Source organism: Populus euphratica, unplaced genomic scaffold (genome assembly GCF_000495115.2).
Source record: "Populus euphratica unplaced genomic scaffold, PopEup_1.0 scaffold256.1, whole genome shotgun sequence".
In the NCBI taxonomy this organism is placed as follows: Eukaryota; Viridiplantae; Streptophyta; class Magnoliopsida; order Malpighiales; family Salicaceae; genus Populus; species Populus euphratica.
Window position 1 is genome coordinate 418027 of NW_011499987.1, and position 25212 is coordinate 443238.

The following is a 25212-nucleotide window of genomic DNA, read 5'->3' on the forward strand; positions in this document are numbered from 1 at the left end:
TTCTTTACATGAATATTAAAAATAAATTTTTAAAAATATAATATATTATTATAATATATTTTTAAGTAAAAGTATTTTAAAACAACTGTTATTATAATTCCAAGTTAATTTATATTTGGATTTATATTAAATTTATATTTATTAAATTAATATTTTAAATTATATATATGAAAAATACAATTCTGAAACACATGTAAAAACATTTTGAAATTAAAACATATCATTTCAATTAAAAAATCAAAATACTCCCTAAAATAAAAATAAAAAAACTAACCGAAACAAGATCGACCATCTTGAAATTTATCTCCAAAACCTCAACTTGTTTCCTTAGTCAATTAAACAAGACAACGAAATGATGACACTAACGATTTAAAGTTGGTTAGTAAAGAGTACAGGTAAAAGCAATTCAAGCATCCCTATTTGTTTTTATATTTTAAAAATATTTATTTATTTATTTTTATTTATTTTTATTTTTTTATTATTTTAATATACTAATATAAAAAATAATTTTTTAAAAATAAAAAAAAAATTATTTTGATGTATTTTCTCATAAAAAATACTTTAGAAAACAATTACGACCAAATAAAAAAATATTAATTAAGAACATAACATATTTTTTTTTGGTAAAACTTCTAATCACAAATAAGAATCTCAATAACATGTATGTAATAACATGTAAACCAATGTAGCTGATACCAATAAAATTTTGTTAACATAATTAGTGAGGATGTAATTAAAAATAAATAAAGTTCGGCTACCCAAATGAAAATATAACAAAAAAAGGAGCTCCATTTTTTTCTTTTCATCAATATGAGATGAACAGAAAAAAAACCACGCGCAGATCAATGTAGATGTTAATTAATAACTTGTAAGGACTTAATTGAAAATAAATATAGTTAAGTAATTAAATTAAAAATGTAAAAAAAGAAAGTAGGTCCAATTTTTTTGTTCTTCATGAACAGAAAAAAAAACGAAATCTTATATAGTTCATTAGATGATAATGAACAGCTGACGTCAGTGTCCTTTTCAAATTGTCCAATTGAAATCGTCCCCCCTCCAGCATTGTCAATTTCAAATTCTCTCCAAACGTGACCACCTTTATCACTCTGGGTCCCATTTAAAAAAATAAAAATAAAACGAAAAAACAATTTCAAGCAACCCTTTCACTTTCTCTACATTACAACATTTCCCCGTTTTCGCCCTTCTTTTCGTAAATAAACAACTCCTCAGGGACCTTCAATTCAAAAAAAGAAAAAAGAAAACTCTCTCAGTCGAAACAATAATAAAACACTGATTTTTTAAAAGGCGAACAACCAGAAAGAGATCGAAGGGAGAGAGGTTGTAGTTTGTAGATGACGATGGACAGAGAGAAGGAGAGAGAGATAGAGTTGGAGAGTGCAATGTATACGAACTGTTTATTATTAGGTCTGGATCCGAGTATAATCGGACTCGGACCTTCATCAAATGGCACTCCCCGGGTCGGACTTTTCCGTCACTCCAACCCTAAACTCGGTGAACAGCTTCTTTACTTCATCCTCTCCTCGCTTCGCGGTCCTGCTCAATCCGCCAAAGTAATATTTTCATTTTCTCCTTTTTAGATACAATGTTCCTTCCTTGTATGTAAGTGTTGATAATTTCTTTTTGCGATCGATCTTGTCAGGATTTTGATAAGGTGTGGCCGATTTTTGATTCTGCTCAGTCACGTGATTTTCGTAAGGTTAGTAATTTGATTAGTTGTGATTTCGTTGAATTTTCCGCAAAGCTTAGATTTTGTTTTTGTGTTTTATTTTTGCTTTCGCTTTTGTTTCTTGTTGTTTGTTGTGGTTGATATGTTAGGTTGTGCAAGGGATAATTAGTGAGCTTGAATCGCAAGGGGCACTTCCAAGGAGTAATTCGAGGGTTTCTTCCCTTGCTACTTGTTGTGGACCGAGGTAGTTTTTTTTTTATATTTGGTCAATTTTTTTTTAAAATTTTGAAAAGTGAATTTTGAATTATAGAAACGAAACTAGAGATAAACCAAATGTGTTCATCTTGCAGTGCTCTCAACTTAGCCAAATAGTTGGGTCAAGTTAAATTCAGTATTGGTTATAAGTTCTGCTGTCTTATGAAAATCTCGGTTTCTTAGTAAAATGGATGCTTTCTGTTCATAAATAGGAGCGCTAGAGGATAATGTGTGTCTGCCATAAGCAAGTTGATGACTTGGAACGCTTGTTTCCTAGTGAGAACTCATATGATTTGGCATGTTTGTGAGTGCATATATTCTGAATGGGTTTTGTATCTTCGTGAAATAATCAAGAAAATTTACTTGTACAAGTTGCTACAATTGTAATTGGTTCATAATGCTTGCAGATTTTTTCTTTTAAAATGACTTTCAAGGCATCCATTTAGAGCATAGATTTGTGTGGAAGTCAATGATATATTTTTTTGGCTTAATGCAAAAGTTTCTCACGTATGTGCAGATTTGTTGAACTCTTGTGGCAACTTTCTTTGCATGCTTTGAGAGAGGTTCACAGACGGACATTTGCGGCTGATGTTGCTTCGAACCCACTTCCTGCTTCATTAACTGATGTAGCTTTCCAACATGCAGCTACATTGCTTCCTGTGACAAAGGTAATACTATATTTGGTCCTTTTTATCTATCTATAAAGTTATCAAACCACAGGTCGTTCTCATGGCAAGTGGATATTTGAAGTTTTTATCAAATTTTCTAAATCCACCTATAAAGTCTTTCAATCAGGCAATGCATGCATGGCTGTTGTGCCATCATTTTTATGGAGATTCTAAATGCACTGACATCAAAGAACACTTCTGAAAAGGCTGAAACATCCTTTGTTAAACTGTAACTATAAGTGGATCATAATTTGGAAAGGATTTTCTAATAAAATATTCGTTCCTGCAGTTTCATGTATTTGTTTCCTCTGTGGATGAATTGCCAGTATCATAAGTTATTATCCATATGAACTATTCAAGGTTGCTTTTCTAAACTTTGCGTGTTAGTGAACAATTCAAATGTTGGAAAGGTTTTAAGAAAGGAGCGCTGTTTTTTCTGGTCTTTTTTCCCTATTCTCTTTTTGACGCTTTTTAATTACAACTATGCTTCAATTTTGGTAGCAGTGATTTGAAACTCTTTCCTTAAACAGGCAAGGATAGCCCTCGAAAGAAGGAGGTTCCTTAAAAATGCTGAAACTGCGGTTCAGAGACAAGCTATGTGGTCAAATTTGGCTCATGAGATGACAGCTGAGTTCCGTGGTCTTTGTGCAGAAGAGGTAATGGGAAACTCATTTACCTTTTTTGTGATGCATTTAGGATGCAGCTGCCTGTTTTCCTCACACTTCCCTATTGTAAACTCGGATGTCAGGCTTATTTGCAGCAAGAGTTGGAAAAACTACATGACTTGCGGAACAAAGTGAAGCTAGAAGGTGAACTGTGGGATGATCTTGTGTCGAGTTCTAGCCAGAATTCGCATTTAGTTTCGAAGGCAACTCGCTTGTGGGATTCTATACTTGCTCGAAAAAGTAAGTCTTAATTATGGAAGTTTTCTTTTTTTTTTCCTTACAAAATCTAACTATTTAATTTGTTTGAATAAATAAATTAGGTTTTTCTTGGAAATAATACCATAATTGAGGGGGTCAGTTGTTTTCTTTTGAAACAAATTTCCTTCTATTAGGTTCCTTCGTTCAGAGTAATTACTATAAGTTGTTTCCATTTGATGATGAGTTTAGTTGATATAAAAATGGTCACTTTTCATATTTTTTCTGTACTTCTCTGTTATCATGATGGTACTCAGTACTTACATTTGGATGCATACTGCTATGATATGTAGTTACCATGGACATGATACTTGTGCTTTGAAACATGTACGGTTGAGCTTGTCATTCCTCTAGGGCTTGACCTGCATATTTTTAGGTAAATAAATAGACTGCCTGATTATCTCAATCTACTCCTAGTTGAGTTTAAGGCTTGCTTTCTGAATCTATTCTTTATGCTAGTAGTTTTTGGGATGATCAGAAAGGATGGCAATATGCCTTTGGAATTTGTATCTTCATGTCCTGGACATTTTGCTTCAAAAGTAATTTATCCATGTCTCCTGGGCATAACTTGTTCTTCCTAAGAAAGTTTTTTGCCTTTTTTTCTGGTAAATTTCTAATATTCTTTATCTTTTTTGTGTTGATTTCAATGGTCTGTTTACTTGTTTTCCTCCTATGCTCTAATTGCTGATTCTTGATTATCATGGCAGAGGAAAAAATTGTAAGAATGGGATCCGGCCTCATATACCTTAACTGTATATGAACGCTGTTCCCTTCATTACCTATGTTTGATTGTCACAGACAGATAGATCCGAAGGGTTCATGCTTTCATTCTCATGATTGGATCTCATTTTCAACTCATTCTCATGGGATTCGACCTCATATATCCTAACTATATATGAATGCTGTTCCCTTCATTACCTATGTTTGATTGTCACAGACAGATAGATCTGAATGGTTCATGCTCCCATACTCATGATTGGATATAATTTTCAACTCATTCTCATGATTGGATATCATTTTCAACCAAGGAAATTATCAATTGTGTGGTTACACTTGCTTTCACTTTATATGCACATGAAAATATTCTTTTGCTTGCTTGTATTACTATTAATCACTTATTACTCAAAAAAATGTGTGGCCTCTTGATGAAAAATTCTGTGACTATCAATTTGCATGCTTCTTAAAATTTTGACGCGAATATCTGCCCCAATTAAATAGTACATATACTGCTACTTTTCTGTTATTCCAGTAACTTTGTTAACTTGTCATTGTTTTTAACTTTATTTACAGGTCAACATGAAGTTCTTGCTTCAGGGCCAATTGAGGACCTGATAGCTCATCGGGAGCATAGGTAATTAAGATCGGATGTTATGCTAGATTCTGAAGATGTCAATTTATCTGATTCCTCTTCGTGCGTAATATTCCTTTACAGATATCGCATCTCTAGATCATCTTTGCTCTCTGCTATGGATCAGAGCTATCAGGTTTCTTATTCAGATAAACATTCGGATGACAAGGAACATAGTGATGGATCTTATGTTAATGGAAATGGTGAAAAGTCAAAGAGTAGTATGGATTCATCCCATGTACAAGTAAATGATGAGATGCATTCTCGAGTGGATGATAGAGGTGGAAGAGTCCAGCCCACTGTTGATGTAGCAGAAATTATAAGGCGTTGGACACATGCATTGCAACGTATTCATAAACAGTCACTTCTTCTGGTATTCTATTTCTTTGTCTGGTCATGAGCTCCTTTATTTAATTGGTAATTTGAAAAATAGATTCCTTCTGCATACCAAGCCAAGGCCTTCATTACTTACATGCTAATGATTAACTGCTATATGGCATATGATTAAAAGTGTGTTGCAAAATTGAGGTTATATATGCCTATTAGAAGTTTGGTATTGCAACGTTTTGAGGTTGTAGATATTTGTGCAATACGAAGTTTGAGTTTACTAGGTGAAAACAAGACATATTTGATGTTAGTTCTTTGCAATCTTGTGTTGATTTTCTGTACAACATGGACACAACCTGATTATTCTGTGATTTACTTCTACTCTACTTATCAAGGTGTTTGGTTTTGAGTGTGTTGGAAGAACATGGAGGTCTGGAAAAGCATGGAGATCTGGAAAAGAATAGAAAATGTCATTCTTGATGTCATTATCATCAGTGAATGTCGGATTTTGGAAACTTTGCTCTGGATGACTCGTTTATGCAAGCGATTTGTCATTAGATCTTAGTTTTGTGTTTTTTTTTAAAAAGTAATGTTCTCTTTTTTGTTTGTAGATCAAATACTTTATTATACTGAACTGTGTCTTTTTGTGTGAGAACTTGCCTTTAATGGCATACTATTTTTGCTTTGGAAGCAGATGTGCAAAGTATATTGTTGAGTATTTCCTCTACTCTTTTTTTAGTATTTCTAATGTTTGTCTGCTTTGTTTTTTCCAGATATTATTTGAGAATTCAAAAAATGCTCTTTATAAGAATGTCACTATAAAGAAAGAAAGTAGTTTGTTATGGAAAATGATTATTAAAATTAATTCATCCCATTAAAATGTCTTAATACAGGAGAAGGATAAAACAGGTTTGACAGTAGTATTAATGAATTAGAGATGCCCATGCATTTTCAATCCCAGAACTTATAAGTTGTTGATTGGATTTTGCTTGTCAATTGTCATTGATGTAGTGAAATGCTATTGGGCAACATTTGCTTTGTAGGCAAAAGCTAATGATGGAGAAGGTCCAGATATATTAAGAAGTGCACTCGATGGTGGTGCTAGTGGCCATGCTGAATCTTTAGCTGCAACTCTTGCAGAACATCAGCAACACCTGAGTAGTTTTCAGGTAATGAAATAATCTTTGTGCACCAGATGTGAGCTTCCAGTAAGCTCTTGGCTTTCAATTTAACAATTTGAGTGTCAGCTTGATGTTGGCTTAATTCCTCTGGACATATTGGGTATTTGTGTACATGTGTTTTATTTTCTTGTGATGTGCATTGACAACAAGATAGTTGTTTATACTTCCTTAAATGTCTTATTTTGTTCACAGTATGAGAATGCATTATAATGATCTTGACCCCTTCATAATCAGGCTCAAGATCTGAGGAGTTGATGCTTGTTGCACACAGATTAAGGAGTTTATAGTAGATTAACTTTTGAAAACCTGAAACCATGGATGCAGCTGCTTCCCTGTATTTGTCACTTTAAGACCCAGAATTTGTGGTTCTGATATAATAACTTAGAAGTGGGATAGCCAAGCTTTATGGATACTCCTTGTAGCAGACATCAGTGAGTTACTGTAATTGTCATTGTTCATTTTTTTTATGGGTGGCCTTTGAGTTTCTAGTCATGCTGGTGCAGCAATTGAGAGGACCGATCCTTGCTTTTTCTAAGTGTTAGAACTTTCTGGACTGTACACAACCTTTCCCTAATCCAAACCTCAACCATGTGTATTCACCTGTTAAAATGATGAATAGCAACACATGTACCTTATATAAATGAAATTGTCATGGATGTGCTGGATTACTGATGTTATGAACCCAATTGTCTTAATGGAATGATATTAGATTACCTTATTTATTTATTATTTTTATTTTTTTCATTTATGAGCACTCGCATGATGTTCTTCAGGTCACTAGGCTTTCCTACTTACCGGAGGTTATGTTGAAGATTTTTTGCAGTCTAATACGATTTTTTTTGTAGGGACTTATTGACCAACTTAATGAAGTTGTTCCATCAATACAAAATTCAATATCAGAGTGTACAGCGAAAGTAAATAATATTTCTTCCAGCCAGCCACCAATGGCCAGGCATCATGGTCGAGCAACCTCACCTATACAAGCTCAAAGCAGTGGAAGGACCTTGGTAATTTTTATGAATGATAAGTTCATGCAAAATATTAGGCCCAATGTTGAATAACCCATCATGTAAAGCTGAGTGTTTTTTTTCCCTGTTAGGAAACTAGCTCTGATAATGTTGCGGAGGTGACTTCAAAAATTTCCACAGTTCAGCTTGACAAGGTATCTGCTAGCCCCCCTGCTTTGAAGCTACCGCAGTTATTCAGTTTGACCCCAAATTCTTCTGGAAAAGGTGCAAACTTGCAAAAGAGACAAATGTTAGCTCCCCAAACCATCCAAATGGAAAATCTTTCTGAAAGAAACTCTCTGGACCAGCCTTTATCAAATGATCGCTTAGATAATCCATTGCAAGGTTTGCTAATTCTCTCTGCCACCTGCTTTATCCATTCTGCATAGGTATCACACTTATTGGCTTGCTGAAAGTCCTTGCAGTTTATCAATTAAAAGAATTTCCGATTTTGAAAGCTTTAGTTGGAGAGTTTGATTTTGTGTGTTTGTAGATGGAGAAAATTTTGTTCAAAACTTAAAGAGATCCGTAAGAGAAGCTGCACTATCTATGCAATCTTGCAATTCAGAATCATCTCGTAACAGCCAGTCTGATGAAAGTTCTGAACACTTCTTTTTACCTCTTTCATCGCCTGGATTTTCTATGGTCCCAGAAAACAAAGTAGTCTCAACAAGAAGTAAAAGATTTTCTGCGTCTCAAATGAACACTGCTTTGCTTGAGAAACATGCTCGAGATGGCCATGCTGGAAGCAAGTACAAAGAATTACCGGAAATTCTAAATGACTTGGGTCCACTTACTGACTATGATCATGTAAATGGCTTCCTCTCAGTTGCTGGTTCAAATGGTTTAATATCTGATGGTCAGAAGTCCTTCAATGATGTTGAGGAACCTTATGCTCAAGTATTCTCCCCTCCTTTGCTGTTGGATACGTCCCTTGTACCAGATTCATACGAGGACTTACTTGGTATGTTGCTTTGGGTGAAATGCTCCCTCCTGTTACAGGCTTTATATATGTTTGTTAGTTATCTGCGTATTCAGTTATTGTTGAATGATTTACTAGATGCAGTATGTGTTCATTATGCCATCAACTATGAAAATTTCAGATCTTCAAACTCAAAATATGCCATAATTAAGCTAGCATGTGTCACATTGCTGCATGGTCAGCAATCCATTATTCTAGTTTGGCTTTATTTTTTACATACAAGATTAATTATGCTTAGACAAACAACTACTATAATTCTTTTGTGTTAGAGTTCAGTTTGAATCTAGGTATAACTTATGTTGTTAATGAGGATTTATCAACTGGAGACCCTCATTTTCTCAGTAAGGTTTAGAGATCCTTTTAGAAGTATTAGGAGTAAAGACATGTATTTAAAATATTTCACCTTTTTTTAGCGTGGCTGCTCTCTCTAAGAATCAAAGGTTGCATATTTTGATCATGGGTACAGCTGTGACGTTGCTAATTATGGGGAATAGCAGTTTACTTACAGTTGCATCATCCCCCTAAATCTGCTAGCTCTTTCTTTTTTGCGTTTTCTTGTTTCATATTTGTTTAATTTCATGTTGGATCTTTTTCCCAACTGGGACATGTTATTGATTTGAAATTTGTTTAAATTTGTTGCAGCTCCACTTTCAGAAACTGAAACCGCCTTGATGGAGCTTTGAGTCAGAATTTTCAGCATTGTTCTTTATGTATGTGATAGATTTGTATAACAACGGATTTGATTGTGTATTAGAGCAGGAGCTAGTAATCATTATGCGATTTTTCTTATCTCATTTACAGTTTTTTATTGGATATGTTTTTTTTGAGGATTCAACTGAGGAGTATCCAAGGTTGCTGAAGTCCCTCCCATTTGTGCCTTTCCACGATAATTAAGAGGTTTGCATCCGACAGACTCTGAATTTCGAGTCTTCAGCTATATCATCCTGTTTGTTGAAATGCATGATATTCTGTTTTTGGAACTCTTTACTGTTTGAGATTCATCTTTGCAATCATCTAATGTATATAGAATACCAGTACTGCTAGGGTGCTTGGAACATCCCTTAATGTCCTTGGTACTAATTATATGGCATTTGTTGTACGGAAAAAAGTATTTTAATTTATGGAATGTAAATATACAAGTGGTCCCTGCATTATTCATGAAGTTTTTGCCAGTGAAGTTGAAGTCTGTCTTCGATTGCTGATACCCTTGTTTTAGATCTCCAAAAAAGTCTCTTCCACTTTCCTCCCCAATCTCACTTAATAGTAACATATAAATGAAGGGATCAGGAGATTTTGTTCACCAAGAAATGACCCGAAATTGGATCTTGCTCTACTTGAGATTGTTGCTTTCAATAGTTTTCAAATATGTTTCTATAATTTGGTTTCTTTTCTCTCTGGTGTTATTATTATAATTAGCCTATGTTTTTGTTGTATCCATGAAGAATCCGCCCGTCATAAATGTTAGGATATAAATCTATATGATATTATACAGTCTAATTGATCTTGACGAATCATATCATACAAAATTTGTTTATGGATGGAACCAATGTAGACCATGAAATTATTGAAGGGTGATGCTAGATATTAAAGACCACAATCAAGAACCGGTCTTGTTAGTGCTGTTTATACAAGTACTTGAACAAGAGCCCATAACATTTAATAATTTTATTTCAATAGCAATATTATATTCCCAAAAAGGGATTACGCCTATTTTTATCCTAAGTGCTAGTTAGGATATCCGGGCTTGTCATAGGCTACATCGAGGGGTGTCTTTTTCGCTAAAAAATAATGTGGGCACTGTCAACACGTTTGTTAATATTAATAATTTTTTTAACATTAATAATTTTAATTATGAACAAAAAGTTGTGTATGTTTAATATGATAAATTGATAATTAGATGCACTAATAAATGTTAAAAAAAGTTGTTAATGCCAATAAAAAATAAAATTGAAAAATTAAAATGTACATCCAAATTAAGATATTTGATCTTGCATCATAACTTTTCAAATTTTTTTATATTTAATAATATGGAAATTGAATTGTTTTCTAAAGAAGATTACTAAATTGAATTATATTGAAACAAAATAACTTTTTAGTATAATTTCTCCTTTTCTTTTTAATATGTTTTTTTTAACAAAAAAAAATATAGCATTCCGAGCTATATTGTTTATTTAATAAAAATCAAAAGCAAATATAATAAATTTATATAAAAAGATATAAAAAGATGAACAATTTAAAATAAGAATAAAAATGTATATCTTTAATTCAGACCTTATTATCTTATTAATGTAATCCTTTTTTTTTTAATGTTTTTTACTAGAATATTCTTTTTTTAATAACAACTTATCAAAACCATAAAAGCAATTTTTAGTAAAAAATAAAAAAAATCCTTTGGTAATTTTAACATGAATGTATTAGAAAAGAAAAAAATAACATATTGATGGAGTGTTATGTGTAAATTTTCAAAATCTATTTTTGAATAAATTATACAATAGTAAAAAAACTTATTCACAGGAGAGACAAAAAATAAAATGATGGGTAAACATTGAATTTCTTTTCATCAAAATATATAATTTTCAATGATATATTTTTTTTTTATAAGAAGAAAATTTCATTAAATAAAAAGTGAAAATTTTGAATTTTTTTTTTGCATTGCTATAAATACTCAACTTCATTTTTATAGGATATTTGTGATCATTAACATAGAAAATAATCTGCATAGTAGGTTCATATGTAATAATTAAAAAAAGAAGGAAGAATCTTAATTGAAAACAAATATCAAATCAAATAATATATAATGAAAAAAATATTAAATAAAATTTTAATCATTTAACCATAAGTAATCTTGATTAAACTTTTAGAAGAAAAACAATAACCATGCAAGTTTAGTTTCTTCATTTCACTATACATTTTAATTGTTTATTATTTTTTATATTTGATCAAATATCAAATTTCCCCTCAGACATTATAATAATAGAAATAATATTGTGAAAATATAAAAATATCCCTTAACTCCAAGTTTATTTTATTTTTTTGCTTTCAAGAGTATTTTGGTCGTTTCATTATGTAATTGATATAGAAAAAAATATATTTATCCCTAGTCTATTTTTTAATGACTGTCATAACTTATTTTTAGGTTCCCCTTTAACATTTACCTTTTTTTTTTTAAAAAAAAAACAAAGAATAACAACAACAACAACAACAAAAAGACTAGTAAGATGGCAAAAGCAAGCTGAGAGAGGTTTGAAGTGTATAAATGAATTAGATTTGAACAAAATTAGAAGCCCAATCGTACCCTACTATATCTAAAATTAAAGAGATAATGCACATTCAAACTCAAATTAAATGATTATTAAACAAACCTATATAAAAATTAAAATTTGAATCAAATTAAAATATTTAATTAGATGCAAAGACTAAGTATACTCTTAATGAGTCAAATTAATTTTATTAGGGATTTAGTTGTTGAAAAAATTAAGTTTATTTGGGCTTAATCAAGAAGATTAAAATTTTAGAGGACCAAATTTAATTTTTACAAAGTCAATTGATTGAAATTAAGGATAAAATTGCAAGAACATTAAAGTTTATGGTCAATTAAAAGTCAAATTGAAGAAATTCATAACCAATGACCTTTTTGAAAATGACATTAAACTTCAAGGACTTAATTTGGTTGAAAACAGGGGTGAATTTGAAACAAATTAGAACTTAAATAGTTAACTGAGGATTAAATTGTATAAATCCAAAACCAAGGTTCAAAATGAAAAAGGTGTTGAACTTCAAGGTTGATATTTGAGTTTGTTAAGGGTAAAATTGCATAAAATTAAGAGTTTGAAGTCAATTAGGGATGTAATTAAAAAAACAAAGGACTAAATTGAATTTTAGTCAAATCCATAATTAAAACTCTAGGGGTGTCATAATGACACTGTTTCATTTAAATAAAACGATGTGTTTTGACGAAAACGGTTTGTTTTGGTACAAAATGATCCTATTTTGACCAACATTAAAAAAAACAAGGTGCTAGGTGACTTACTATCTAGTCACTGTGCATAATCTTCAACCTTTTGTACCTAAAAAGGTGCTCAGGTGATTACTTTTTAAAGGCATTTAATGCCTTAACTCTCCACCAAACAGGACAAATAAGACATTAATCTCATTGTAAGATACTATATAACACATCAATGTGATTCTTGCCAACTAGTCACCTCTATAGTTGTCGCGGTTGTTGCAATATTGCAGTCGCACAAATTAATTACCCTAACTTAAAACATAACACACAAGATAGTATAGAGCAAGCAAGGGGTTGATCCCAAGAGGAAGATTTTGTTCAGATTTTTATGCTATACGTTATGCAATTTGGGGTTTTTTTTGATTTGTGATGATCTAAAATATAGAAGAAATTAAACTAGCAAATAAAATCAATTAAAATCAAAATTTATCAAGAAAACAAACCTTGATCGCAATCACACATCCACCAATGAAAATTAGAACTGATCCTTGAAACAAAACTACAATTTATATTCTGAATTTTTATCTTTTCTTAACGTTACTTAATTAATGGATCCGCCGTATAACTAACCTTAACCAACAAACAATCACAATGTCCGTATTAATGATTTAGTTCAATGGCAGTCCTAAGAACCAGATATTTGAGTGTTCTTCCAAAGTTTAATAATGTAGTTCCGCTACAATTATCAAGCTTAGTTGCTTCATAAGTTCATACATCACAACTCCGATTTTGATATCAAACTTAGCAATAAATTATTCATAATAATAACTTAGAGTTCCGTTCTAGCAATTATCAACAACAATCATAAAAAATATGCATAGGAAAACAATCATACTCATTCATAATATAAACTAAAAATAAAAGGAAGAATAAATCCACGATTCTTGAAATCCGAAGGTTTATTGTGTTCTTACAACCAAGAAAACAAGCTTAGCCTTGCATATTTATGAAACAACTACTTTTAAAGATAGAAGAAAGTATTATTTATGATTTGTAGAGAGGAGAATTTGTGTTTCTTCACTTCTGGCTGTTGCCCCCTTTCTCTCATTTTACAAAATAGTCCTTTCTTAAGTTGACAATTTACAATTAAGTACTTCAATAACTATTTTTCTAAAAAGAAGAATTAGCCTTGCATGAAATCTCATTTCCATCATCAAACCATCTCTATGTTTTAAAAATGAAAAATTAATATCGTAATGTTTATGATTATCTGTTACAGCTTGGTCAAAATATCAAAAATTCTTGAACAATTATCTTGTTTAATTAATATACAATGTTAGGATTTGACTGTAGATTTTAATATTATGAATATAAAATTATATTGTAAAATATACATTTAGATATTAAAAATACAAAATAGAAAATAAATGTGATGCTAAATTGAGCTTTTAGAAGTATTAGGATTTAACCTATAAAGTAAAGACTTCTTCACAAAGAACAATCTACTTTGTACTCTAGATGAGACTAATATATAAAAATATAATCTAGAAAAATAAACAATCAACAATGCATTTTACTTTAAATGAGGTGTACTAAAAATACTGTATTTTTTCTTTATACAACTAACCTTTTTATTTATATTCTCACAAAACATGAATTTTTCTAACAATTATAATATTAAATAACAATTTCTAAATTCTATAATCATAATAATTTTATAATTAAATCCTACACCCTTTCGATTCGAATTTCAGCAGGGCGCACACCAGAAATACGTTACTAAACCTCCTTTTATTGAGATTAAACCCTACAATCACAGAAGTGCCTGAATTTGCGATTGACAACGATGACATGGCAAGGGACCGGGCAGTCCACATGGCAGGACTTCCATGCTGGTTGCAGCAGCGCGTAGAGGTCACACAGGGGTATATGCCGAGGTGGGGCGGGAGCTAAGACTGAGCAGCAAGGAATCACCGTCCTCAGTATAAGGGATGTTGCCATGTGTCATGAACTGAGCACTGATTTACATTTGATTAATCGGTTTAGGTTCTGAACAGGCATCATATAGAGAACTTTGGATGCAGACGAGATGAGAAACTGAGTAGCTAAGAAAATGTAGAGGGAGAAATCGTAAATTGTTCATGGCGTTCTCCAAGATCGGTTGCTATTTTTGTAGAGATATATAGATTTGAAACCATTTTTTGTATCCCAAAGTAATTAAAAGGAAATAAACACCCAATTAATTGCATGAGTGGCAACACTAATCAAAGATTTTAAATCTTCTTTTACTTAATTCAATCACAGTGTTGGGGCTAGATCATGAGAGTAAGTCCTATTCCAAAATAGTTCAAAAAGTATTAATCATTATTTTCATATGAGATTGGAATCTAAAAACATAACAATTTATGTATATATATATATATTCAATTATCATCTTCCATCATCTTTATATATTTACGAGGTTCAAACTAAAACAATCAAGTCAACAATAAGATTTTTTATACGTACAAAACGTGATGATGATGTAACATTAGAGACAAGCCACTCCACTGACCATCAAGGATCGATGCTTGATATTTGACTAAAACTATAACGTGGAAAACACCATCTGGTACAGCTGGCAACAAAAGGCCCAAAAGAGTCCTACGTGTCATGGGCATGATATTCCAAACTTTGATGGGACAGTGGAAGTCGCACTCTTCCGCACGTACCTCTGTGGTCCAACCTCTCTCTCTCTCTCGTACACACATATATATAAATTTAAATTGAAAAATAAAAATAAAAACTAATAAAACTTTACAAAAAGAGCTAAGATAAAAAAAATTAAATTAGGGAATATGTTTGTTAGTAAATTAGAATTGAAAAATAAAATTAAAAACAAATAATTATTTTTTAAAAAATAAAAAAATAAAAATAAAAACTAGACAATCGCAGACATCGATGAGTTTCACTTAATTAATTAAGAAAAGAGATCAACCAAAAAAACTAGCTAGTCGAAGGGAAAACATAAAACAATGACACAGAACTAGGTTGTGCCCGCACAGGAGGAAGAATTCCACAAATGTTAATAGATTTATGCCCCCTTCTCTTCATTTGCAGTGTCCAAAACATGACCAATGTTCTCCTTGCTTAACTAAATCCAGTTATAATTATGCCTAGTATCTCAAGACTGTTCTGCTAGTTGAAGTTAGTTGCTGGTCTATAAATAAGAATCATTTCAGTTCATGATTTAGGATTCATAATTCATTTATCATTGTTTTTATTAAGAACTTTCAATGAGTTTTACTGCTTTCTTTTCCCTTTTTGCGACTTCTTCATTGATATTGGGCATTAGTTAACATATTCTACTAGAGAAATTACTAATGTAATATGGATTTTAATACATTTTGGATTAGCATTTGAGTAATTAATGGATTTTATGAAAATAGACCTCGAATTATCTAGAATCAGTTGCTGGATAAGATGCAGACATGCCAATGTCCGATTTTCATTTAGGCTTTTTAGGGATAACACGTAACACACACACACGAACTAAATGCATAGGATTTGAAACCCATCTTCTACAAATTAATCTATATATATATATATATATATATATATATAGGATTTTCTTGGTCGACAATTATGACTTTTTATTTCTTCATGTGGTTGTTTTTTTGAACTCAAATACTCAGGATCGATCGATCTTCTTATAACCTAAATATTTAAAACAATGTTCACGTTTAACAATATTCGGTGGAGAAAAAAATGAATGGCTATAGGTCATCTTCATTACATGAGAATTCGATGCGGATAAGGGTAGCTCCAAGAGAATTGACACATAATATTTTTATTAAAAAAGATTCATTAATTCTATATATATACCTGTCAAGAACAGAGTCTTAGATATTAAAATAAATTATTTAAAGATTTAAAAAGTAAAAATATTAAGAGTTGTTAAAATGTTTTTTCTATTTTTTTCATTGAAGTGCATGTATAAAATATTTTTTAAATGATTTTTATCACAGGGAAAGAAAATTCACAGCTCACTACTTCTCGTATACCGGAGGATAGCTACCACCAAATCCATGGTCGCAAGTCAAGAATGTGTTCTGTAATTACGCGTCATCCGTTTCCAAGTCACGTTGCATGCCTACCATGAGAAAGAGACAGGGTTTTTTTTTTTTTTTTTTTAACACGTAAAAGGGACAATTAACATGTACAAAGTTGCTTAGATTTCTTGCCAGTATTTTTTACCAATTTATAAACAACAATATATAGTTTTTTTTTTAATTCATAAAAAGACTTGTTAGATCTTATAATGTATAATAAGGAATGGAGCTTCTCCATTTCATAATATAAATTTAATTGAAAGCACTTAAAAGACTTGAAATTATGTTTTTGGAGAAGACTATCATATACACCACAAAAATGTTGGGAAAACTAAGAACAACCAGACATTAATTTACCCGAATCAATTCAGCGGAATATAATTTACAAGTCTCAATCCTTTTTCCTCTTTGTGTAGTAAAACAGAATCAAACAATGATCAAATATAATGTAAATAATCACACCAATTAACACCAAGATTTTTAACGTGAAAAACTCGATGCGAGAAAAACCACGGGATCGTAGTCCACTTAAAACCCTTCACTTTCAACAAATAATGAGTTCACAACTGTTTTTCCTCATATTCAACTAAGGGATACAACATATATATCATCAAGAATAACTTATTCTTGGAATACAACAAGATTAAAGAAGAAGTATTTGAGAAAAACTAACAATACTGATAGCTCTGTTTTTTTGTTAAAACAGCTAGCTTTCACACCACCAATTTTTGATTCAACTATTCAGAATGAAGAGTAACGTGTCTAGAAGCTGCTGTCAAAATCTCAACCCGATCCAACGGTGAATAAGCTGAAAATCAAAGGAAGAACACAGGTTGCTCTGCTGCTTTTTTTTCTTTCTTTCTCCTGGTTTTCTTCTCTTCTTTTGTTCAAATTTTGCTACTATCTTTATAGTAACCGACCAGTTGATTTTTAATTTTAAGAGAGCTAGTTGCCTCTTTTTTCAGTTAATGTAGTGGTCCCATCATTACATGGTACAAACTATACACAACAGAACACTATCTAATATAAATTAATTAAAAATACTTAAAAGACTTGAAATTACATTTTTGGAGAAGAATATCATATACACCATAGAAAAAACGCTATGAAATACACTGAAAGAAGTTGGGCTATAATCTTGTAAGAAAAGGATGATAATCATTTGGTTCAACCACAAAGCAAATACCCTAGCTAGACATGCTTAGCTTATTTTACCATTTTGCATTTTTATTTTATAAATAATATTAGCAAGGCCTTAATTTGGGAGAGCAAAAACCAAAGATTTTGCTTTTTCTATGGCATAAAATTAGGGCCACAACGTACTGAAGGTCAGATTTGTTGGAGTTGCTCTTTCCAGTGTAAACATACATAAGATACAATATTGAATAAATACGTACGCCAAAGCCACCACCGACGACATTGTTTTGTTATGGCCATAAGAGAAACTTGTTCTGGTCAGATAAGCAACCGAGGCAACTTGAAAGCAACATCGTGGTGTTGCTACAGTGTCTTGTCACAGTAGTAGGTGTATGCAAAATGTATAAAGCCTCACTCCCCTCGCTTGTGAGTTGTGTTATTCCCACTAATCGATTACTTGAAAACTTCCAAAAAACTACCCAAAGTTTTCCCATTAACAAACCAAACCATGTCTCCTCTCCAATCCAACCTATCATGGTGTTCTAGTTTCAGATTATTCGATGAGCTTCAATGGGTCACAAACGTCCGTCGAACAATAGAAGCAGATCACCTTGAAGACGATAGTGAAACTTCCATATCCATCTTTAATGTCCCCAAAGCCCTAATGTCTACTGACCCTGATTCTTACGCTCCACAACAACTTTCACTTGGCCCATACCATTTTTCACGTCTTGAGCTACATGATATGGATACATACAAGTTCTCCGCGGCAAAAAGAAGTCAAGATCTGATCCAAAGTCTTAAATTTGAAGATCTTGTTGAACAATTAATGAAGCTGGAATCCAAGATTCGTGCATGCTACAACAAGTACTTAAACCTCAATAGTGAAACACTAGCATGGATGATGGCCATTGATGCATCATTCTTGCTTGAGTTCCTACAAGTTTATGCTCTCCGTGACCCAAAAATGCTATCCGAAGTTTCCTCACGAATGCCTCATTTTCTTGAATATTCCTATAGGAAATCAAGCTGCAATGCAATTCTTCGAGATATTGTGATGTTAGAGAATCAAATTCCACTATTCACATTGAGGAAGGTTCTAGAATTTCGATCTATGTCATTAGAATCTGCCGACGATATGTTGTATTCCATGTTAATGGGATCATGTAAAGAGCTTTCTCCATTCAAGACGATGGTGAGATTGCCAGTAGCTAGAGTTTCGGAACATGCCCACTTGCTAGACTTTTTGTACCACGTTATCGTGCCCAAGGTCGAAGAATCTGTCGAGATACCTGAAGAAGTTGAGGATCATACCAAAGCCACCGAAGAAAACGAAGAGCCTTCAGTTGGCTCTACTCGCATGAAACAACGACTGATTGAGATTTGGAATCTGTTTTCAAATCTAAACATAGATCCTGCAAGGTTCCTTAACAAATTGCCACTTGTTGCAGTGATCTTCAAATTGCCTTGGTCAATCTTCTCCAATGTTCTTGGGTTCGGATCCGCGAAACAACCTGACGCTTTCTCTGAATCTCAAAGTGTTTGTTCCAGCATTGACCACCCACCTTTGGTTGAAGAAATCACAATTCCTTCCGTCACTCAGCTCTCCAAATGCGGGGTGCGTTTTGTGCCTAGTAAAGGCAGCATCTCAACCATCAACTTTGACAAGAAGACATGTACATTTTACCTCCCGACTGTTAGCTTGGATGTAAATAGTGATGTAGTCTTAAGAAACTTGGTAGCATATGAAGCATCAAACGCATCAGGTCCGATGGTTTTTACACGTTACACAGAATTGATGAATGGGATTATCGATACCGAGGAGGATGCAAAAATACTTAGAGAAAGAGGCATTATTTTGAATCATTTGAAGAACGATGAAGAGGTGGCCAACGTATGGAATGGGATGAGTAGATCTATTAGATTGACAAAAGTTCCATTCATGGATAAGGTGATTGAAGATGTTAACAAGTATCATGATGGACTATTTAAAGTTAAGGTTGAAAAGTTCATGAAGCAGTATGTATTTAGTTCATGGAAGCTTCTCGTACTGTTAGCTTCCATCGTGTTCTTGCTGTTAGCATGCCTGCAAGCATTGTGCTCAGTTTATGACTGTGCTCGCTTGTTTCATATCCAGTACTAGCTAGTCTTTGGAGTCTGCTATAGTTCTATCGCATTACCATAATAGGCTGGACCAATTGTTGCTCAACATGCATGGTGTTGCTTGTCTTTTTTCCTTTTATATTTTTTGAAAGACAAGTTGGGGAGACATCTGCATTTTTTTTTCTGTGAAGTCCTTTTTGTTTTTCCTTTTCTGAGATGAGATAAGTTATATAATTATACAGATTTATTAATGTGATGATTAAACTTTATGATCAAGGAAATATTAATTTCTTGGGGTAAAAATTTTGTGGATTTTGAGATAGATGATCCTTAAACCAGCTAGCACTACAAGACTAGCAGCAAAGACTAATAGTCTCGTTGATCACCATGAACTCTCTATGATGCAACTGCAAGATTACAGGAGAATCAGTTATAATTACTTTCATAATCAAGCTTCCATAAGCCTTGTTAATTAAATTCCAACTATTTCTTGAAAGATCGATGGGCTGAAGTAGTTGAGATGGAATAGGTAAACAGAAAACTAGCTTACAGGGATATTATTGTAGTTGAGTATGGCGGGTTGTGAAGGCATAAAACTGGTGGTCTTGCGACGTGGAATGAGTCGTTTTAGGGTTTTTTTTTAATTTAATTTACGTTGGATTTCAACTAATTTAGTCGAGGCGGTTTTTCATTAAAATATAAAACTCTTTCAATAATAATATAATCCATTCACAAAACTTAAATTTAAAATTTATTTTTTTAGAAAAAACCACTAAACTAATTGAACCAACTACTATTAATAGAATCGATGTAATTAAGAGTACAATATCGCTCTAATAATCATATTAGCGTAGAGGTAATTATCAATATACTATAACGAGTAACTACTTCAACAAAAATTAACTAGTTTAATATATAGCGCGCGTATTATTGTGAGTCTGTATAAATTAAGTCAAAATGATAAAGAAATATATTGTTTTTGTCAAAACTTTGTTTGTTTAAAATGTTCTTGCATTGTTTATGTATTTATTTCTTCTTTTTTAAATGTCTTTTTTATTCATGGATTGGTTTTTTGAATAAAGATTTATTATGATTTTAATAGCAAGTTTCAATCAAAAACTAAAAGAAATATCTTGATAATCCTTATACCATTATATAAAAAATAAATAAAGGAATAGTTATTTTGAGAAAATTGTATAAAAGATCCATTGTTCAAAAAATAAAAAATATATTATATTCTTATTAAATATCCATGAACAAAATATTACTTTAAAAAACTCTAATATTATTTTAAAAGTATGGTGTTACAAGTGATTTTTTAAATATCATTGTGATTATCTTATCTTATTTTAAGAGAATTTTATTTTAAAATATCAAAAAATAAAATAATAAAATAAAGAAATCACAAAAAGAGTAGAGCACAAGAGTCAAACGTTTTTCTATCAATATAATATTTTCTATTCAATACGTTTTTTTTTCAAAATATTTTGTTTCTCTATATATTTTTTTTCAAATGAATTTCTAATCATTTGGATTCTTCAAAGATTTTTATATTCAGGCAGTTTATATTTCACTCGGAGTGTGAGTTTTTCAAAATGATTTTTATAATAATATGAATAATCTCTCCATTCGTTGTTAATTTTTTACATGGTTCATTCCGCTCTAACATGTGTGGATTTTTTAAAATGATTTTCAATTCAATACACATTATATCTCCATTAATTGAGTTTTTAAATATTTTTAAAATAAATGTTGTCAATGCGATTTATTCCACTTGATGTATGTGAATTTTTTTTCCCAATGATAGTGTCAAGTATTATCAATTAGTTAGGAAGTGATGGTATAGAAATATAAATCATATTGGGATTATAAATAGTTTGCGCAGGGAATGACTTGATTATAAAAATTAAAAAAAAAATATAGATAACTATTGCAACCCATATTAGATTGTGTCTTTTTTTCTATATTATATTTTTATTATTTTTCTATATTGTATTTTTATTATTGTTTTAATATTTTTTTATCTTGTGTTTAATATTTAAAAATTAAATTATACATGTTAAATGAAAAGCAAAAGGATTTAATAAAAAAAGATGTGAATGAAAATAAAAGTTTAAAAAATCCAATAAAAAATGCATATAAAAAATTGAGATGATAAAAAAAGTTTGAAAAAAAAATGAGATGGGTCACCTAGTTTCTATTAAATAATATATTTATCTTATTTTTTTTTATTAAGGGTAGAATAATATTTTCAGCTTAACCTATATATAAACTCTTTATATTTAGGTTAAAATAAGAACAATAATACAAATCAATTGAGAAAAATTCTAGCCTCCTTCTCTTTCATGTTCGTATTTATTTTTGTGTTAATTGAATTGTTTTAACGTGGTATCAGAGTTGATTTTATGAAATGAGGCTTAATTTTAAACACAGCTTTTGCGGATCCAACTGGTATTTCGACTTTCATTCAACTTCTGCAATTTGATATTTTTGTTCTGTCTCTGTAATTGTTTTGATATTTCATCTTCTATAATTTGTATTGTGTTTTGGAGTAATCATATAATTTCAAGAAAATATTTGTTGAGTATTTGTGATATCTGTTTAGTTTCTATAATCTGGTACGTTGTCTTTCGTTGCTTTTGCATTCTGGTTCTGTTTGTTTATTAATTATGGCTACCGAAAGAGATGATTCACTTTAGTCTATGAGTGTGAGATTAGATGAAAAAAATTATTCATACTAGAGTTATGTAATGAGAAATTTTCTTAAGGGTAAAAAGATGTAGAGGTATGTTAGTGAAACTTATATGACACCTAAAAATACTGAGGATGAGGATGTTATTTTGATAGATACATGAGAAACAAACAATGCAAATATCATTACTTGGATCAACAATGTTGTTGAGCATTCCATAGTTACACAGTTGGTAAAGTATGAGACAACAAAGGAGGTTTGAGATCATCTACAAAGATTATTCATGCAATCAAATTTTACAAAACAACATCAATTAGAGAATAACATATGAGCTCTTTATCAGAGAAATATGAGTATTTTAGAGTTTTATTCTGCTATGATAGATCTTTGAAATCAATTGGCTCTTACAAAATTGACAGAATTAAAGGTATGTGGTGCCTATATTGAGTGTAGAAAGCAGCAACATTTGGTATAATTTTTAACAGTACTTCACCATGATTTTAAAGGCCTTAAAGGTTCAATTCTGCATCGTTCTCCATTCTCTTCTGTTGACTCTGTTTTCAGTGAGTTATTGGTTATAGAAATATATTTTCATTCTTATTTCAAAAAAGAAATTCTTTCTGCTTTAAATCATTCTGTACTAGCAGTCCCCTCTAAGCCATCCTCTAATTATTAGAATAAGCCTTACACAAGAGTTGACTTTGATAAGTGTAATTTCTGTAAGTAAAAAGGTCATTGAAATGCTCAGTGTCCCAAGTTGAGACAATAGAACCAAGCTTAGAAGCATGACAACCAGTCACAACTTAATGCTCATAGAGCACCTTAGGGTTATAAGCCACCATACCACAATACTGCAGCAGTAACTTCATCAAGCTCTATCATCGATCTTAGTACTCATACCGAGCAATTTCAAAAGTTTCTCTTCTTACAGCCACAAGGAATGTTTGCCTTTTCTTCCATAGATTAGTTGCTTTATAGCTCTTTAGGTGTGTCACATTCTATATAGGTCTTAGATTCTGGTGCTTCCTACCACATGTTTTAAGATTCTTCATCTTTACCTCTATGTCCCTTTTGTCCTTCATTTTTTTTGGATCAAATGTAAGAGTATAATAGATCAAAATGAAATAGGCTAGAATACTGGCAAGTCATATATACACATATACAAAATCAGAAGTAAAAGAGAACATGCTCTTATTCATAAAAAATACAAGGATATAGCTACCTAAAAAGAGAACAAAAAATATCACATCGGTTAGTTAAGGAACCCAGGATCTAGCAGGTGCCAAAGATAACCAACCAAAAAGAATACTAACAAAAAAAAATCCAACTGCTAACGCAATTTACAGCTGAAACATAAGATCTCCTAAAGACTCTATCAACACTTAAGCACTTTCCTTCAAATATCTGCTTGTTCCTTTTTTCCCATAGAAGGTAGAAACTGATGCCCAAGGAAACTCTTCCCATTCAAGCTTTAAATTGCTTTTCCTAAACCTTAAATCACACATAGCACTGTACAAACTCGTCATGTTCCTGCCAATCCGTAACCAAGACTTAATCTTTCCCCACAAGTAGGATGTCCATTCCCATGCAAAAAAATAAAATAAAAATGGTCATGCGACTCCTCCTCATGTTGGCAGAACACACAAAGGGGATTAATAGGAAGAAAAAGCAACTTATCTTGAGTTCGAAGCTTCCTTTGAACTACTAGCCATAAAATGATGCAGTGCTTTAGTAGAGACCATTTTTTCTATATACCTCTTTCCCATGAGACTAGCGAGCCAGATGGTCGAAAGAAGTTATAAGCATGAGATAAAATTTATCCATTCTAGAATTCTAGCCATTCATCAATGCAATACTCCTAGATTGACTTCCACAATGCCAGATGGTGTAGTCTTTAAGGAAGATAATAGACTTCCATAGGGGATAGGAAGAATGGTGGGCAGAAGCAGTCCAAATAATTCTATTGCGCAGGTAGAAATGGTGTGCCCAATGTATCCAGACAAAATAAGATTTGAGATGGATATTCCAAAGCTGCTTTGCAAGAAAACTCTTATTGCTAGTTTTGATATCGAACAATCCAAGGCCTTTTTCTACTTTAGATAGGTAAACAAATTTCCAAGCTACTAAAACAGAAGTGCTCTTCCTAACATCCCTAGTTTAGAGGAAGTTCCTGCATATGCTAATGATTTGTTTGATAACAATCTCTGACAACGAGAAGATGTTTAACCAAAACTGCACCTTCCCATATAAAATAGATCTCAGGAGCTTTAGCCTTCCAGGAAAAATGAGGTGTTTGCCAATCCAGCTTTGAACAAACAATTCCAAGGAATGTAGGCACTTCCATGCCTTTAGTAGGTATTGGTTTTGTTTTCACATCTCGCTTGTCTCTCCCTAATGTTTATTTTATTTCAAACCTCGAATTGAATCTTGCTTCTGATGGTATAATATGTGATTCTGGTGATTATTTAGTCATGTTTTTTTTATTTTTTTTTATTGTGTATAGGATCTATAGTCTTAAAAGCTGATTGGAACAGGCCGTAGGGAAAATAAACTATATATTTTGGATGAGTTAAATTGTCAGTTGTTGCCACCACCGATACTACTATTACTATTAATTTATCTTCCTTTCATTTAAGTACTTCATCTTCTAGTTTTTATTTATGACATTCTCATCTAGGTCATGTTTCATCTTCTCATTTAATATCTTTGGCATCCATATGAGCTTTAGAAAATTTAAAAATTTGTCATATTTCTGACTATAGTGGATGTAAACTAGCAAATTTTTTTGTTTTACCTTTTAATTGAAGTATTTATGTTTCTTCTTTACCTTTTGATTTGATTCATTTTGATGTATGAGGACCTTCTTTT

At 31.7% G+C, this 25212-nt stretch overlaps 2 protein-coding genes across 4 annotated transcripts; both read left to right on the plus strand.

The window, feature by feature from the left end:
• The first annotated feature begins 1271 nt into the window (after positions 1 to 1271).
• On the plus strand, positions 1272 to 9575 carry LOC105140192 (uncharacterized). 3 transcript variants are annotated; one of them, XM_011046930.1, is made up of 14 exons: positions 1272 to 1571; positions 1661 to 1717; positions 1837 to 1931; positions 2460 to 2610; positions 3141 to 3266; positions 3359 to 3515; positions 4821 to 4881; positions 4963 to 5251; positions 6249 to 6374; positions 7232 to 7393; positions 7486 to 7738; positions 7887 to 8357; positions 9018 to 9085; positions 9177 to 9575. In XM_011046930.1, the coding sequence occupies exons 1-13, from the start codon at positions 1353 to 1355 to the stop codon at positions 9056 to 9058; spliced, it is 2208 nt and encodes a 735-aa protein (XP_011045232.1). In that variant the 5' UTR covers positions 1272 to 1352; the 3' UTR covers positions 9059 to 9085; positions 9177 to 9575. The 3 variants fall into 3 exon arrangements, with proteins under 3 accessions (XP_011045232.1, XP_011045231.1, XP_011045230.1); XM_011046929.1 differs by having other exon boundaries at positions 9204 to 9575; XM_011046928.1 differs by having other exon boundaries at positions 9018 to 9565.
• Positions 9576 to 18057: 8482 nt separating this feature from the next.
• On the plus strand, positions 18058 to 19692 carry LOC105140206 (putative UPF0481 protein At3g02645). The gene has a single exon (XM_011046945.1). It carries the CDS (start codon positions 18058 to 18060, stop codon positions 19690 to 19692), a length of 1635 nt encoding a protein of 544 aa, XP_011045247.1.
• Positions 19693 to 25212: the final 5520 nt, after the last annotated feature.